This window comes from Abrus precatorius, unplaced genomic scaffold (genome assembly GCF_003935025.1).
Source record: "Abrus precatorius isolate BTA unplaced genomic scaffold, Abrus_2018 Scaffold2, whole genome shotgun sequence".
In the NCBI taxonomy this organism is placed as follows: domain Eukaryota; kingdom Viridiplantae; phylum Streptophyta; class Magnoliopsida; order Fabales; family Fabaceae; genus Abrus; species Abrus precatorius.
The window spans coordinates 6,393,814-6,410,193 of record NW_020874362.1 but is presented as its reverse complement, the minus strand read 5'-3'; the positions used below and the strand labels follow the sequence as shown (position 1 = coordinate 6,410,193).

At 28.5% G+C, this 16,380-nt stretch overlaps 1 protein-coding gene across 2 annotated transcripts; it reads left to right on the top strand.

Moving 5' to 3' along the window:
• Window positions 1–2,045: 2,045 nt before the first annotated feature.
• Window positions 2,046–5,584, top strand: LOC113858464 (protein FMP32, mitochondrial-like). 2 transcript variants are annotated; one of them, XM_027491131.1, is made up of 9 exons: window positions 2,063–2,266; window positions 2,459–2,692; window positions 2,802–2,933; window positions 3,085–3,144; window positions 4,689–4,765; window positions 4,859–4,915; window positions 5,013–5,079; window positions 5,163–5,288; window positions 5,332–5,535. In XM_027491131.1, exons 2-8 carry the CDS (start codon window positions 2,504–2,506, stop codon window positions 5,280–5,282), a joined length of 702 nt encoding a protein of 233 aa, XP_027346932.1. In that variant the 5' UTR covers window positions 2,063–2,266; window positions 2,459–2,503; the 3' UTR covers window positions 5,283–5,288; window positions 5,332–5,535. The 2 variants fall into 2 exon arrangements, with proteins under 2 accessions (XP_027346931.1, XP_027346932.1); XM_027491130.1 differs by having other exon boundaries at window positions 2,046–2,266; window positions 2,443–2,692; window positions 5,163–5,584.
• Window positions 5,585–16,380: the final 10,796 nt, after the last annotated feature.

Here is a 16,380-nt window from a genome sequence, read left to right as displayed (position 1 = left end):
TAAAATTAGTGTTTTCATTGTCTAATTTTAAGATAAATTTTGATTTGGTTCTCTAATTTTTTAATTATTTATTTTTTTCCTTTAAAAATATTTTTTTCTTATGTTTGTCATTTTTGTAAAGTCTATTTATTACATTAATTAACAAAATTATCTTAGATGACATTATGATACCGAAGTGACCTAAACACTTTAAGTAGTTCAACTTGTACTTTTTTATTAAAAAAAATGAACAAAAAGTTAAATTGTATTTTCTCCTTTATTATGATTTAGGGTTTCATATTGTGTTGTATTTCAAATAGAAAAACAAAAGGCAAAATTTTCACTTCCTTAGACTCCCAATCTTCAATGATAACGTATGCTCGTAGAAGTGTTGAACATTCATTTTATTATTGTGGTACAAAGAGTGTTTATTGCATAGAAACAACAATAAATATTGGAAGGAGTTTTTGAAATGTAGAAATTATGAGGTAATTTTGTAAGAATAAATAACTGTATTTTATTTTTGTGTTACTAATTCTTTTGAATATTTAAATCTTTACGAGAGTGAATAACATGCATTTTGATAGGCTTTTAAAAGTCTTCTTTGGATGCAAATAAGGTGCCTAACTCCAATTTGTAGTCAAAACATCTTTGATGGCATTTGAAATAAATCAAATTTGTTTCTATCTTCCTCCTCATTGAATCATACATCGGTCTTCAATCCTTTACTAATATATACTTTCCATCAAAATCAAAGACATTCTTACTTGCAGCAAATGTTCTTGAATTAGCAGAACTTGACTAACCTCAAACTAGAATCAACTTCAAATTTTTCATTAGAACTAAAATCAATATGAAAGCGAATAAGGGTTGTTTTCCTTTTTTTTCTTACTTATTTCATTTCTTTTGCTTGTTTTTTCCTTTATTTTTTCTTTTTACTGAATTTTTTCTTATTCTTATTGCCATCAACATTTATTGGTTGGTCTTTATCTCTCAGTGCCACTTCAATCTCAATCTCATCATTCACTTCAATATTTTTCCTCACCTAGTTTTGCTTCAACATTCATCTCATCAACTTGCACTTCACCAACATTCATAGGATGTTCTATTAACGTAACTTTATTAAATATCTTAGTTTGTGAATTGTATGTACTACATACAGCTCTACTTTTCTATAATACTTGAACATTTTAATCATTTCTATAGTATATTTATTATCTTTTACTTCTTTCCATCTAACATCTAGACCTTTTTCACTTATTTTATACCACATACTATTAACTATATCATATTTCAATTCACGTAACATATCCAAATATTCGAAATAACTTCATAAATTTTCTTCACAGTACATTTATATATCTTACCCCTAATGTACTTGGTATTTTATGATTTTTTAAAATTACCTTTATAGTGAACTTTTATACAAAATTTGTTTATTCTTATGACGAAAAAAAGTTAATAACAAAATAAACTTAAATTTCAAAAAGATAAAATCTTTCAAATATTTAACAATGTTAGATAAGTCTAAGATTACAAAACTTACTCTCATGAGAAAATATTATACTCAAAACATACAATGAATTTTTTTTAGATATAAAAACATAACTTATAACTTTAATGTTTATTTCTACTTCAAATTTTTAGTCTTTCGTTACAAACTTTTATTTATCTCACCAAAAATTTTTGCTTTATTAATAAATTTTTTCTTTCAATCTTTCTCTCATATAGTAATAATTTTTTTCTCTTAATATTATCATGTGATGATAACCTTTCAGTTAAAAAGTTTTTGGTGAGATTTATTAACACTGCCAATGTTATTTTAAATGTGCATAATATGTTTTTGTTAGGTTATATAATAAAATAAAAAAATCAACAAAAGACAAAAATTAAACTTTGAAGATGAAAATAGTTAAAAAATATTAAAAAAACTAAATCAAAACCTGCAATAATGTTTGAGGATAAAAATATTCATTTTACTATAAATATTTACAAGGTGATCATAAGAAGAGAAAAGGGCGTACTAAAATAAGTGAGATAAAGGCAGCATGGATGGTCCAAAACTTGAACCAATGTAAAATTTGCCATTTGTCGTAAACCGTAGAGTTGTTGCACGGGAAGAAAGGGATCGTAAACAACGAAATTCGCACCCTCTTTCCATCCGAGTTCCCTCCCCAGCACTCTATTCGACTATATTGATTTGATGACTCATCTCATCAACAATACTGCCTAAGGACGTGCTGTGGCTGCTCTCTCAGCCTTCTACTCGGATTGGTTATTTCTTAAGGTAACCGTCCATTTCACACTTCCCCACACCAACCATTTCCCCCCTTTTTTATTTTAATAATATTTCTCTTTTTCATTATTCCCATCCCATTTGGTTACCCAAAAAAAAAAAAAAAAAACGAAAAAAGACACACGCATATGAGATTTCGGACAATCTGAGGTTTGTTCGTTTTGTAGTTGACTTTCTGCGCAGGTTTCAAGCCCGATCTTTGAAACAGTGCTACGATTTTAGTGAGAAATGGCCGCGGTTCGTAACCGGGTGTGGCAATTAACCCGATTAGCAGCTTTCGGGGCTTCGAAATCCAAAGTTTCGTATCCGTTGGAAAGAGCAATATACGATCCATTCCATGTTTGTGGCTCAAGACATTTTTCTCAATTGGTGAAATCCAGCGGAAAACGCTTGTTTCTTGTTGACACCTTGGCTCTTGTAATAATTTACCCTTCTTATTTGCTTTTTCCTTGTTTGGATTTCACTTTTATCGAGGAAGTTGTCTTATTCCATGCTTTAATTTAATGGTTTGATTTTTGGGATATAGGTTAGGAGACTCGAGGGGGAAGGTGTACCCTCAAAGCATGCTGAGGCAATAACTGCTGCTATAACTGAAGTTTTGAATGATAGTCTTGAAAATGTGTCTCAATCGTTAGTATCAAAAGGAGAAATGCAGAAAGTAAGATCCTTTAGGATGCTTAATTCATTTCTTTTTTTGTGATTCTGTGGATTTATGATTAGCATTTGTTTTGCCCCTTGTCAATTTTGTTAGTTTTAGGATAATACACAACTTGTACTGATAAGCTTTTTGGGTCAATTTTCTTATTAAGACTGAGATGATGCAAGAAGCCAACCTGTCCAAGTTTAAAGCCGAGGTGCAGAGCTCACAGGTATTCCTTAATTATGTAAATGTTATGTGTAAACTGTTAAGTTTGTGGTTTGTGGTTTTGGTGCATGTGGGTGTGTTAGAGTTAGCAAATATGATTTCGAAGAACTACAGTAATTCGAGATGAAATATACCTTTTACATTTACTTATTGACAAATAGTTTTTGGGAATATGTGCATCCTGCTTCTCGATTGTTAGGTGAATGCGAAGTGCCCTTTATTGATTTTGTTCTGGTATAGCAAGAATAATATAACACTGGTTCTCTGAAACTGAAAGTAACTAGAATAAAGTTATAAGTCTTAGGTGATTGCAGAGTTCCTTCACCATATTTCTCCATCTTTTTTGAAGCCGGCAGTTCTCTTTCTTTTCTTCCCTTTATTTCGACTCACAGCTTCTCATGTAGGTGATATTTTCAGTTGTCTATAGCATAATATATTTTGGTCCCTTTTGAAATCGGTTAGTCCATGATAAATGATTCATTATGAAACAATTCGGTTTAGGGATTTCGTAGAAACTTTTGTTATATTGATCTTACTTTTGATCTTTTGCTGTTGTCACATTTTTAGTTATATTTATTTTAATTTCTAACTTACTGCTGCATACAATCGTCCGGACATGTTCAAACTTCCTTGGGGAAACTTGCTAACATATTATGTTTGCAAAAGCAGATAGTGTGAAAAGCAAGGAAAGAAAGTAAATAGAAATTGTAATTAAGAGACAGAAAACAGATAATATACAAGTTATCTATGGTTTATTTGAATGGTTATTTCTGATCTTTAGACATTAGTTTATTAGACTGCATTCATTTAAGGTGAATTTATTAAATTGCTTTGTCTTGTTAACCCATACATTTGAAGATCTTTAAATCAAATGGGCTGTATGTTATCTTATTCATGTGTGTTTCTCACTATGGTAGGATGTCTTGGGAAATGATTGTAATCCTCCTCAAGGTTTATCTCGTTTAATCATGGGAAAACATAAGATTAATTAAGGGTTTCTGCTTTTACTTTTTGCTTTCACTTTTAAACCATAAAAATGTCACTTTGTTTTTTGTTTTCAAATATTTGTAAAGGAAACAGTTAAAGCAACTTCCAGAAATAGAAAACAAAGTTAAAGCAATCTGACATATTTGTAATTAAAAATGAAAACAAAACACATCCTAAACCAAATGTCCTTTAATTGGAAATGTCCAACACCTACTCCTTACTGATGATTCTTGTCAATGCTTAATAGATATGTGGAGAACATCTTTTGCGTATCCATTTGAAATCTTGTTTAGGAGAGTAATTCAAATGGTTGGATCCCAAATCATGTGATGGTAGCAAATGCATAGTATGTATGGTTGGTTTTGTTGCATTATATTAAGACATTTTTGCTCTGAGGGCATCTTTCTTACATTGGTAACTGTCATGTTTTTTTTCGCTGGTCAAATTTTCACTGTCTTTATTCATATATTTTATTTACTTTAATTTGTTTGCTATATTGATATTGATGAGCTTGGTTTTGTTTACCTGGTGCTGTAATATGCTGAAAAACTTATAATTCAGGGACATCATTTTTCTCTCTTACAACATGAGACTGAGAAGCTTAGGAATGATATAGAGAAGATGCGCAGTGAATTGAGGTATGCTTTATTAGTTTTAGCAGTTGGTCTTGATCAACTACTATTTTGTTTTGTCATGAATTTTATGGTGCAATCAAATGGCCTGTGAAACAGATATGAGATAGATAAAGTCACTGCTGGGCAACGATTAGATTTGAACCTTGAAAGGGGGTAAGAGTTAAAGAAAAAATATACTGATTGCAGATATTACAGAACTTTTATTAGATTGAAAATCCTTTTTTTCGCTGATGATTCACAACAAATGCAGGAGAATTAGGGAGGAACTGTCTAATCAGAGTGCTGAAACTAACAACCTGACAAACAAACTTGATAGAGTATGCAATTATATTTACTTGTTATTTTCATCCCATGTCAAAAATTTGCAATTTACAATTTTTTTGCTATAATTCATATTCAGGAGATCCATTCTTTAAGAGCACAACTAGAGGCAGCCAAATATGATGTGATAAAATACTGCATAGGAACACTTGTTTCAATCTCTGCTGTTGGCCTTGCTGTTTTACGGATCTTGATGTAAAAGGATTGTATTTCCAATTAACATCCACAAAAATGAGGTGGAAAAGAATCAAATATTAACTGCTTTGAAGATGTATGTTATGTGTAAGAAAACAATTGCATTACAATACTAGTGGAACCTTTTTCTTTTTTAACTTTTTTGTGGAGCTGAAGGAATTAGCTCCCATTAGGCACGAAATGGGCCTGTTTTTTAAGCCCCATTCTTTCTGTATTCTTTTGTTTATTTATTTGCCATGCCTTTTGGATATTTGGGCAATTTGTACGTGGCAGTATGGTATGAATACAAACACCTTGGATTATAATCACTCCACTCTTTTGCATGCTTAAGAAAAAGAATCTAAGTGCTAACATGAACGCTAAGCGGGTGATTATAAGAAAGTGCTATATTTAATTGCTTTATGCTTAATTCTACTTCATGCTGTTGTGCAATCGATTTTTAGGTATAGTAATACATAATGTTATCAACCAGTTTGGTTGTGTCTTCACTCCACAACGCCAATGAAGAAAAATGAGAATATTTTCTAAGAAATTGTTTAATTGCTAATAACTGTTCAGAGATTAACTGTTATTTTCAACTGCTTCAGTAATCATTTATTTTTCCTTAAGTCACGATCACATTTTTACTTTCTAGTCGATACACTAAAAGTTATCAACCGGTTTGGTTTCATGTGAATTTTGCTATCTAGCAAAAATGCATCAACTACCTTCTACTTATTCTAGTTCTCTTTATTTTGTTCATTTTGAACTTATCTATACTGATCTTTAGTGCCTTCCAACCACACCTAGTACTACTAAAGGTTGATATTACATTAGCTTTATTAGTTCGACTTTCTTAAAATTAAATCTCAAATTGTTACAATATTCCAACACTTCAAGTATGCATAAAAGTTAATTTTCTTCTACAATAAAAGTAATCCAATAAGATAATGGGTCTAAATATTTGGGTTATTTTTTTATTATGATTTTTCTTAATGAAATTACTAAAATATGGCATTTTTTTTACAAAATTGCCTAAGTATGATTTTCTAAAAAAATGCCAATGGCAATTTTATAGCGTACAAAAAAATAAAATTTTAAAAAGAGAAGTCACTGTTGGCAAGTTTTAGAGGGGAGAGGGGAAAGTATCAAATGACTAAAAATATTGCCATTGGCGATCTTTGAATGTTAGAAAAGCTTTTAACTTTTTAAAATTTGTCAATAGTGACCTTTGACTAATGAATTTTTTTTTAAAATATGTAATAAATCGGCATTGGGAATTTTTAATTGGTAAGACTATAAATACTGCAATCTTGATTCATAGAAACTTGCTCCTAAAATCATTTGAAGCACTTCTTAGAGATTGTCTTTGAATCTTGTGTTTATTAGAAGGAAAAATGAGTGTGACAGTTGTAATTTATTTTAATGGTGAGATTATAAAAAATACGAGTAAAGGTGTGACATTTGTATGCGAGAAGCTAACATGTGTATATATTCCATATAATGTATCATTTGAATATTTAAAGTATTGGCTTTGTCAATACGTTCATGAAGTTTCGTTTCTAAAAACATTAAAAAGTGTTATGCATCGATGTCTAGTGTTGATATTTAGCAGTTTCATACAATATCATACAATTCAAGTAACCAATGATGACGATGTTCAACAAATGTATTAGATACATCAACAACTTCATCCTCCAAGTGGTACGATTGAGTTGTCTGTTTTAAAAAATAATGAGGTTCAAGAAGAATTTGCAAGCACTATGCTAGAGACAGATTCAAAATGAGAACACAACAACAGTGAAAGTGATGACTATAACTTTGAAGGAGAATATCAAAGTGATGAGGAAAGCGATGAGGATTTTGATGATGATGTTGATGAAGATGAACCCCATGTGGGTGGACAACATCATTTTAAAGAGCCACCCTTTATGCATGAATTAGATTTTGATGTTATAATTGCTTCTGAGTTTCTAGAGTATGCAAACTTATGGTGAATTTATGTTGGAAGACAATTCAATGACAAAGAATGTAACATCCTCATTTTGTAATTTATTATTATTGCAATTAATACTAATTGTTTGTGCATGTTATTTGAAATTAGAAGTGTTTGATTGAGGTGAACTATAGGATATCTCGTTGTAGCGATAATGCTACTATCTCGCTGTAGCGAGAATGCTACTCTCTCGCTGTAGCAAGGAGCTCTCACTATAGCTAGAATGATAGACAGCAAAGGAAGATAACTTCTGGTTTTTTCGCTGTAGCGAGAAAGTCGCGAGTTTGAGAGATATTTAAGGAACTCTCGCCCTAAAATCTTCATTTTCAACCAAATCACATATCCCTCTCCATCCTCTTCATTCTTCCCTCTCCCTTCTTAGAGAAAACCTCCAATAACTCTAGATCTCCTTTAGATTTGAGCTCAAACATCCGTTCTTCTCAGATCTAAGTAAGTTTCTCGGAGTTCAGATCTCTATTTTATTCCTTTTCTTTGGTTCTCTTCTCATGATAAGATCTCTACCTCGAAATACTTAGGAAATCTTATCTTTTGGAAGATCTCTCCGTGGATACTGTGAAATCTCTCCATAGATCACTCAGAGAACTAATTTGGAGGAACCATTATCAGGTAAGGGGAGTATTTTCTAGCTGTAGTTATATGTATATATATATATATATATATATAATATATATATATATATATCTATATATCTAGTGGTTCTATGAGAAACATGGGCATCTCACTTAGAAAAGATCGGTAGATCTTGATAATATTATATGATAAATGGGTATTTTGACATAAAGAAAGATTTGGGTTTATTTAAACTGATAATATCAAATTTTTAAAAGAAAGATATGAGCTAGGACAACTTTAAGAAGTTTCAAAACTAAGTTTCTAAGGGTGTATATGAATTAAGTACTAAAAGATATACAATGATGAACTTTAAGTTAGAAGACTACATATATTGGTATTGTGCGAATTGAGCTGAGTCCGAAGGTGTCCGACCTTCGGTAGATTATACTGATTGTATGATGTGAGCTTGTGTGGTAGTATCTGTGATATGATTGATGTATTGCATTGGTGGTATGATGTGATATTGAGTGATAATTTGATATGTTGGACTGGTACGATGTAATAAGTATAGATGTGAAATGATGACTAAAATGTATGCAATATGAATAAAATGATTGAAATTGGAAGCGTATGGTATATGAATGAATGATGGAAATATGAATGAAATGTTGATTGGAAGTGAAAACATGTCATATATAAATGAGAAATGAGAATATGATGCGTGGTTATAATGCATAAGTTCACGTAATTTGAAACAGAGCGACTATAATATAAATTATAGCATGTTGAAGGATGTGTTATCATGTACATTGTAATCTATAAATTTTTATATAAATTGTGACTCATGAATCATGACATGCTGATTGATAAAAAGGAATGTGAAATGAGAAATGCTGAGAATGAGAAAGAGAATGAGTATAGATAGTGCAATGGTATACTAGGGGGTATAGAGTTAAGGAGAAGATTTGAAAAATTTTGAGGAAATGAGGATGGTGAATGTTAACAATGAAAAAGGTGCACAATAAATTATTGAAAATAAACATTCATAGGCCACACCCTTATCTCCCGACGCAGCTCCTGACTATACCTTTGCTAAAAGGAGCCGGAGCGACACACGTGTATCCGTGATGTTGCGGTTATCTAGCAGCTATCTATGCTAGAAGTCCTCAAGGGATCCCAGGGGCAATTATTATGATGAAAAGTGATATAAATAAGATGTGGTAAAGAATATGTATGATATAATATATGTGTCGTAGCAGATCAGTTCATGTTGTTATGGTACATATGTTGTAGTACATCGACGGGTGTTACTAGGACAGATGTATCATGACACATGAATTGAAATATATAATACATGTATAATAACATATAGGTCAGCATAGAAATGTGTGTATAATGAGTGAAATGTTATATGTGCTCGATGAATGATTGTACGACTACATGTATTTGAATGATAATGAATTAGAATAAAGTATTAGGCTACGACTCTAATTATTATTATTAGTTAAGATATACTAAAAGAGATTTAGTGGGCGGGAAATATTCACCCTTACTGATTACTTTCAGGTAATAAAAGATAAGAAATGGAGACAAATGATCCGTTCTAGGGTCATACTCATCAAGGAGTTGTAAGAAAGGAACTGCTCGGATATAATAAAGTTTTATGAAATAGATGTATAAATCTTTAATGTATTTTCATTCATTTTGAAAGAGAAATCTTGTGTTAAGAATATATTTGTATATTTCTAAAAAAATATTGTAAATTCGTCAAGTTTTCTAATTCATGTTCTCATACTGTATCATTTATACAAAGTATACAAATTTTGCTAATTATGTTTTAATAATATTAGTGTTAAATATAAATTAATTTCAATATGAAAGAGGGATGTTACAAAGAAGCTGTTATAAAAATAATGAAGTATTGTAGTATATCAAAAGGAGCAGACTACAAAGTGTTCAAGTTAGAACTAAATACTTTTTATTACAAATGTGTAATGTATGACTTAGATTGCAGGTGGCTTTTTTAAGCTAGTTTCAGGAAGAACGAGTATTTTTGAGAAATTCAAAAATATAACGATCGACACAATTGTACTATTGGAATCATTTATCAAGATTACAAAAAAGTTAGATACAGACACAATTGCAAAATATATAAAGTCAATAGTAGAATATGATCCTTCTTTTAAAATCAAACTAGTGATTGGAGAAATTCAGTTTCAATTTGGGTACACGATAAGTTATTAGAAAACGTGATTGGCAAAACAAAAGGCAATCAAAAAAGTATTTGGTCAGTGAAAAATCTCATTTGAAACTTTGTTGCAATAATGCGTAGCAATGTGTGATGTTGTTCGAAGTTCTATTGTGAAATTAGATGCTGTAAAAGCTTATCGCAATGATGAATTGGGTTCCAATGTTCAAATATTACGTTGAGTGTTTTGGAGTTTTGATCCTTGCATTAGAGCATTTCAACATTGCAAGCCACTTGTGCAAGTTCATAGGACATATTTATATGACAAATACAATGGGAGTTCTACTAGTGGCTGTTGCAAAAAATGGAAATCAGAATATACCGCCAATTGCATTTGCCATTGTTGAGGGTGAAATAGCAGATGCTTGGAGTTTTTTCCTTAAAAATTTATGAAAATACATTACTAAAGATAGCATTGGCATGATTTTTGATCGTCACAAGTCAATTATAGCATTAATAAGAAGAAACAATGGCCAAGGGGAACCTCTAAGAGCATTCCACATGTATTGTATTAGGCATATTGCTACAAATTTTTTAGGAAGATTCAAGTCTCCTAACTTGCATAAACTTGTTGTTTATATAGGTGATAAACTTGATTTTTATATTTAAAATAAAACAATTAATATATTATTAGATGACAATGTTTATGCTTATGAAATTTAAATTTGTTATTTATAGGTTACTTAAGAATCAAGCATGAATTTAATATTCATTATACGTGAATATGAGAGCGTGGACAAATTTATATAGACTGGCTTAATAAATTACCACAAGAAAAGTGGATTTTAGCATTTGACAACAAACATCAATGGAGTCATATGACAACGAATCTCGTTGAATGCATTAATTCTGTATTAAAAGGTGCCCACAATTTTCCTATTACAACACTTATAAGAGCCATTTACTTCTGATTGACACAGTTATTTGCATGTAAAGGGAGTGAGGCTTATGCAGTAAGCTGATGAAATCTCTTGTGGCTGAATAAATGGTGCATCTATAGGAATGTCTTCATGCTTAGAAAGTGACGACTCCCTAGGCAACAATTCTTGTTGAGGTAGTGGGTCTTCCATCTATGGGGATAACCATAGCTAATCCATTACATACAATGTATACCATGCCCAATATTCATTAGAAGGATAGAAATTCTGAGATTGTACTCCTAACATACGTTCATGTCGATGCTTTCACATTGTCACCTAATCATGATGTATGAGTGTCCAATCCTTTGGTTCTCTTACTCTATGTAAGTCTTTGTTATGGACTCCTTCAAGTTGTCAGCGCTGAAGAGGAATAAATTGAGCATATCCAAATTGACACATGACACAGTCAGTTGCATGTCACTTTATAACTTCAAAACATATAAGAGTACTAATAGTTGACCACACTTGTTGTTCACACCTCACTTCATCTGGAGCTAGTACATCAATTTCATCATCTACATGCAGTGTCCACAAAAATTGCAATAAACAAATTTCATTAGTGTTAATCCCTATTAAGAAAGGTTTCTTTGGATATCATGATGTAACATATTAATAAGAATTAGTAAAACTCTTTACCTTATTAACACTCATTTGATCCAATGCTAATCTAATAATATGAAGATTCTTAAATAGAGTATTCGCTGGATATCACAAGTGTCTCCATCTAAGAGCAAGTGAAAATATTATTGTTCTCCCGGGATTAGAGCCAACCATAGGGGGCGATGCCATGCCCACACCTGCAAAAATATTAAGCAACCACAAATTTCTTTAGCATCATGTGTAGAAGCATAATCCAACCCTCTATAAAGTGAGGCCAAGGATGTTGATCCCCAACTATAATTGTCAATTTCATTCATATTTGTTAACAACTGCAAGTATTTTGCATGTATCACTGAATTACTTTTATTCGACATCAAAACATGTCCTAGCAAACAAAAAATATACCCACAAGCATGTTGTTGTAACCTAATGTCAGAATTAAAAGGAAGCCAACAAGGGTATTGTGATAGCCACTTTAATCTAATTTCTAATCCTTCAATGTCATTTGAATTATGTCAGCCTCCTATTAAATTTTCATACATATCCTGTATTATTACGGTAAAGGGATTTGTAGAACCAATCACTGCTACACCGTTAATCTTAAGTCTAAGTAACATATAAATATCTTATAATGTAATTGTGCATTCTCCACAAACTAAGTGAAATATATGTATTTTAGGCGTCCAACATTCTACAAGTGCATTTATAAGTGAACTGTTTATTTGCATTTGACAAAGTTTAGAAATTCAATCAAAACCAGCATGCTGCAAAATTTTCATAATTTTTATCTGTGGAGACATTATTGATAAGTGACAAGAGCGTAACAACCTATATTAAAAATCTCCTAAAATATATTTTTAAAATATATAATTCTTATAAAATCAAAATTTATTATAATAATATAATTAAAAAAATATTAACATTAACTTATTATTAGCAATAAACATAGTTAATAAATTAAAAAAATTTATAATTACTTTTTAAGTTATAATTATTTAAATGAAATAAATAATTATTAGAAAATATACACATTCAATACAAATATTTAACTATATTGTTATTAATTATTTTAAATTAATTCTCAGATTTTATTAAAATATTTTTTGCTTGTAAGTTAATAATTACTAATTAATTTATTAATTACAAATTAACCTAACTAATTTATTATTAAATTAACCTAACTAATTTCACAATAAAATTACATTATAATATAATGTACTTTTGTTCATATATAAAACATTTATAATTAACATAATAAATTCATGATAACATATTACAAAATAAATATTATTATATGCTTTTTTAACATAAATTGAAAACATTTTTATTTTAATAACTATAACAATTTAAATTATAATTAAATTTTTATTTTTTATTATTAGATTATCTTTATTCTAGAACTAACTATTGCTCACAAAAATTACTCAACTACTATATATTAATAACATTATGTTTTATTTAATGAAATTTAAACTATAATTAAAATACATATTAAAAATATATTAAGTAAATCAGAAAAACTTATATTTAAATTTTAAATTTATTTTGAGATATGTTTCCTTAAATCAATAGTTGAATCTTTAATCATTTCTTCTGAAATTTCAAACTTCTAAATATCAAAATATTTTTTTCTTATTTTTGTTTTGTTTTGTTTTTTTTTTTTTTTTGGTTTCTTCTTCTTCTCTACAAAGCTTCTTCTTCTTCAAAATTTGTTTCCTTTCCGCATATGTAACAATAGGTTTGGAGGTCATATATATAGGAAAAAATTGCCATTGACAATTCATGCTTTTTTCCTGGCTATAATTCTTGCATGACATGCATGAATAGAGGTTAAAACTCACCATTGGTGAATTTACAAAGTTTCAAATGTCTTCCTTACTCTAGTTCTTGCATGGCGTGCATGAACAATGGTCAAATCTCGCTATAGACAAGTTTACAAAGCTTTAGATGTCCACAACAAAGGTACGACGTGACAACTGCTGCAGAGATGCCTTAACTAGAGTCAAAATCATCATTGGCATTGTTTGATGACGTTTTGATCACCTAAAACTCGTCACCCTATTTCATTTACTACTTTAAATCATAAATCGTCATTGGTGTTTTTTGTAAGGCCATATTCCAATAAAAATGCAAAATACACCATATTTCTATATTTCTTCTAATTTTATACCATATTTAAATAACTTACCCTAAATATCTAATACTTTCTAAATTCTAAGTTGAAATGGTATGAAACACAAAATGTCATGTTCCTACACTGTCAACAAGATGGTACTGTAAAAAGAAAATACATGCATATAATTGAAACACGTTTAACTTTACTTATTGTGTCAAATTTACCTTTTAGCCATTAATGCTTTATTACTACAACACTTGTTATTAATTGTCAACCAACTATTATTTTATTAGGTAGGAAACTTTAGAATTATTGTTTAAAAGAACACCATATTATAATGTCTTTAAAGTTTTTGATTGTGCTTGCTATCAATTTTTTAATTCCATACAATACTTATAAACTTAATTTCAAATATACTTAATGCACTTTTCTTGAATACAACATTTATCTTAAAGGTTATATGTGTTTGTCACCAAATGGAAGAATTTATATTATTAGGCATGTTTATTATAATGAATATTGCTTTTTGATTAAATTTAAATTATATGCTACTTTTTTTTTATTTATAAATATGCATTCTTAATTGTTTCTTATTCTCTTCCAATTTCTAAATTTTTTTCTACCTACGCTATCAATGACAATAATCAAGTTGCAACAATAGTGACTCTTTTTATCCATAACCTCCTTCACATATTGAAAATGATCATTGTTGCAATTGAGAGTCGTAACGGTATAGCAAAAATGTGTTTAAGAAAAAAAAATTTATCAATAAAAATGTTTGCAAAAAAATCATAGAAGTCACCACCAAAGTTTATTTTAAGAAAACTTTTAAAATAATATGATCTTTGAAATAAAAAATGAGTTCGAGAGTCATTTATGTATAGGAAAAGTATTGTACCCTACAACATCTATTTAAAAAACGATTACCTTAAGTTATTTGTGCAAATTTATTTTAATTAAAAAATATTTATTTAACTCCTAGACATTAAGTGTTGCTATTTTTATTTTTTAAAGGAAGAAAATCTATTCACCGACATTAATTGGTATTAGGAAAGAGAAAAATTATTTTAAAAATATTTTTAGCTTAACAGGTTCGTTCTCGCTTCTATACATCCCCATGTGCAATGGGGAACTCAAAGTCATGTAGTTTTATCATAAAATTCTAAGGTTGTTTGATTAAAATTAAATTTAGAAAAAATTAAAGTTTATTTTGAAATTAAAATTATTTTAAAAAAATCACATTTATGATACAAGATAATGCAGTTATATACTTATCCTATGATAAATAATATAAAAGGTCACACAACTATATTACAAGTCGTTAAAATAAATGAATAATTTAAAAATGTATTTACTTATAAATAAAATATTTGGAATTATACTTAAATTTGGAGGTTCGTGTTGAAAAAAAATTTTAAATAGCATAAACTATACATAAATCTATTATAATTTATTAGATCATCGAAAGTAATATAAATTACAAATCGATGTTGCAAAAAATTTTATAATAAAATAAAGAAATATTTAGTTGTTTAATTTATCAAAATTAAAAATAGGACTTAAGAAAATTTAAATATGAAATTAATTCTATTTAATAAAATAAATATATTTATATTAATTAAAGAATATAATTACTTAATAAAAAATTAAAATTTCATTTGATAAATTTGTATTATATAAGACTCAAAATAACGTTAGTATACAAAAGTCTTAAAGATTTAAAGTGTATAAAGATAGAGACGTTATGCAATAATACTATAAATTATTGCATTAATATGATTAAGATGTTCTAGATAATAAATTTTAATTAAATAAAAAACATATAATTGATTAATTTTAGAAGTCAAATATTTTTTCTTTAATATATTTTGATGGTGTATAAAACTTAAGGTTTCATTGATACACATTAGCATTATAAATTGTTGCGTTAATAAAATGATTTTGATTTATATTAGTTGATTAATCAATAAGTTAGTAGTTAGAGACATGTCTTGATAAATTAATATTGTATAAATCTTAGGTAAAGTAAATATACATAGGCTTTATCAATTTATAATACATGATGATAAAGAAGCTATACATTAATATTATAAATTAATATAATTATTTTATTCATTAATTATATAAAAAGAAATTAAATCACAGATATAAAATTAAATCACATCAATATTCTACAAATATACAATAAATAAAATAAAAAAACTTAAAAGTAAATAATCAAAATAATAATTAAGATATACACAATGAAACAACATAAAAAAATTAGAAAGAATTTATTATTAATATTAAAATAAAATAAATTTTACAAATAAAAACAAAACTCAAATATAATATAATAAAAAATTATATTACGTTTAATCAATTTTAATAATATTTTATTATAATTATTTTAATTATCATTGCTTGAAAAAAAAATACATAAATGAAACTTGAAAATTTAAATTTAAAAGGTATTTTATTTAAAATAAAATAAAATAAATAAAATTAGATAGTAAATAGATAAAATTATAAGGCTAAAGAAAAGCTTAAACAAAAAAAAAAGTTGATGACCAAAAGATAAAAAATAATAATAAAATAAATAAACTAAACAAATAAAATCAAATAAAGAACAATAGATGAAATGGTATGGTTTGGATGCAGTGCAGAGCACTCAAGTTGCACATTTTCGTA